Source organism: Cyprinodon variegatus, unplaced genomic scaffold (assembly GCF_000732505.1).
Source record: "Cyprinodon variegatus isolate N-32 unplaced genomic scaffold, C_variegatus-1.0 Scaffold406, whole genome shotgun sequence".
Taxonomy (NCBI): domain Eukaryota; kingdom Metazoa; phylum Chordata; class Actinopteri; order Cyprinodontiformes; family Cyprinodontidae; genus Cyprinodon; species Cyprinodon variegatus.
Genome location: NW_015150859.1, coordinates 552,543 through 554,909, shown reverse-complemented (window position 1 = coordinate 554,909; position 2,367 = coordinate 552,543). Strand labels below are relative to the sequence as shown.

The following is a 2,367-nucleotide window of genomic DNA, read 5'->3' as shown; positions in this document are numbered from 1 at the left end:
TTAGCCCTGGCTGCTGCAGACGGGCTAACGTTAGCCCTGGCTGCTGCAGACGGGCTAACGTTAGCCCTGGCTACTGCAGACGGGCTAACGTTAGCTTTTGCTGCTGTTAGCCTTGGAGGACTGCTGTCCTCTCAACAAGGGAACATTTATTTTCTTCTTTTTTTAGGGCACTAGTGGCTCCTTTTACTGAAAGTAGGCCGACAGGAAGGGGGTATGAGAGAGGGGGAGAGACATGCAGCAAAGGACCACAGGTTAGATTCGAACCCGGGTCGGCCACATTGAGGACTAAGGTCTCTGTAAATGGGTCGTGCGCGCTAACCACTGCCCCACCTGCACGCCCCTGAACTTTTTTATTTATTTTTCTTAAATAAAATCAGTAAATGGACCATATAGTGATGCATAAAGTATAATGTTCTCACCTCAAATGATCTAAAAACGCGCTTTAATAGAACGATAACAGAAAAGAGAACTTTTAAATGAATACTCTGAGCTCTGTGAGCGCTAACCTGGAAGCTGCTGCTGCCGCAGTGCATGCTGGGACAGCTGACAATTTCAAGAACGGACAAGTCTGCTCTGATGCATGCTGGGTAAAGTGGGAGGGGCCAGAACAACATCCGGGGACTTTGAGGAGGATGATGTTTCACGAGCAAACAAGCACATGAGAACGCACAACTACACCTATCGAGAAACGGCCATCAACTCTGTCCAACATGGAGGGGTCAGAGTTAAGTTAGCCATGAACCCCCCCTCCATACCAACGTGTTTAAGAGTCAACTGATTGGAATGGTTTGGTAGGACTTCAGAAAGCTGCGCAGGAACCGGAAAAAAACTAACTAGAATGGACCCATTTCCTTTGCCGCAAACGCAAACAAGAGTTTGCTAAAATTACAGTTATTGCAGATAAAGATGGCCACAAGAACTTGACACGAGGCAAGATTAAAATATAATGATTATGATATTTGAGCAACAATCTGATCATTTTATTTTTATTGCTCTTGGGTCGGTGTTCCGTAACTTTTTAAAGTGTTCTTATTCTAAAACATCAGAATTAAATGACTGAATGGAGTCAGATTCTCTACAGTTCTGACGAGGTAACTGTTTGCCAACGCAGGGATATTTTAGCGCCATCGTGTGGTAGTAATCATCATTAAACTGTTGCTTACAGGTCTGATGCTGCCAGCTCCGCCCTCTGGATATTTAGGAGGCTGAGAGGATCCTTGAACTGGACCTAAAGGAAGAAAAGAGAACTCTGATTATTTATCTCTCATTGGTCTGAGCTCAGTGTTTGAAGCAGCGCGTCGTACTGTGATACGGGCTCTTGTGAGGCGCCGGAGGAGGCCGGTGGTGTCCGTTGTGGTAGGAGGGCGGCCGGCCGACCGGAGAGGTCGCGGCGCTGCAGGGAGCGGATCCAGAGGAGGGTGTGGTGGGCGTCTGAAGCGGGCTGCTGTGGAGCGGCGCCAACTGAAAGGGACTGCAGGGGGAGCGATCGCAAAGAGGCGCGGTGGAGGGAGAAGCCTTAAAGAGCAGAGGAAAGCATAAAGGGTGGAAACTGTTCAAACAAACAAAGCTGCAATGCTAGTTTTGCATCACCGACATACTTGTGTGCTGCCTTCTTTCTGTCCGTCTCCGTTTTCGTTAACGCCGGTGAGATCTTCCACCAGAACGGCAGGAAACACTCCGACGACGCCGTTAAACTCTCCCTCCCAGAAACCATCATCCTCGTGAGTCTCTCTGCTCAGGATACGGATGATCGCGCCTTCAGGAAACGAAAGCTCTTCGTCCGTCTGTCCTGCGTAGTCGTACAGAGCCTTGGCAAATGACACTGAAATAGAGGAGGAAGATTTTAACAAGTAACCTGATTTTTATTGTAGTTGTAGGTGCACAGCGTTGGCCTTTATCTAATGCAGGTGACCCTCACCTCCAGAGTCTCCGTTGACAGAGCTGGCTGAGAGCTCGGTCTCAGGTTCGGTGGAGTTGCTGGAGGAATGGGAGCGGGCGTCCAGCGAGGCCAGAGACTGCAGCATGCTCAGCAGGCTGTTGGAGGACGGAAGCTGCAGGTATTTCTCCGGGACGTAACCAACCTGTCCACTGCGGTTCCTGGCCTGAACAAATCCATAAATAGACAGATATCCAGATATGCCTCAATGTGTTTATGCATCTATAACATATGTTAGTACACTGAACAGATAAACTGCAGTTCCTCCTTTTTAAAGTGGAATCATTTTATGTGAAAAAACTAGGCTTAACCTGAAGGAAACATCCAGAAGTCTGTCATCTCAAGGAACTTTACAGTTCAACCAGATCATCCAGTAAGATTGATTCATAGTTTTCTATCTAAGGAAAACCAGCTGATCGCATCGACTCATT

The 2,367-nt window shown here is 47.9% G+C and overlaps 1 protein-coding gene across 1 annotated transcript in view; it reads right to left on the bottom strand.

The window, feature by feature from the left end:
- Positions 1-2,367, bottom strand: part of LOC107093059 (F-BAR and double SH3 domains protein 2-like) — a 45,665-nt gene that overhangs the window by 3,168 nt on the left and 40,130 nt on the right. Inside the window, exons 12-15 of the mRNA XM_015387878.1 lie at positions 1,919-2,102; positions 1,599-1,822; positions 1,305-1,515; positions 1,164-1,228 (exon numbers count right to left, since the gene is read on the bottom strand). Of these exons, the coding sequence (XP_015243364.1) occupies positions 1,164-1,228; positions 1,305-1,515; positions 1,599-1,822; positions 1,919-2,102 (684 nt within the window). The remainder of the gene's footprint in view (positions 1-1,163; positions 1,229-1,304; positions 1,516-1,598; positions 1,823-1,918; positions 2,103-2,367) is intronic.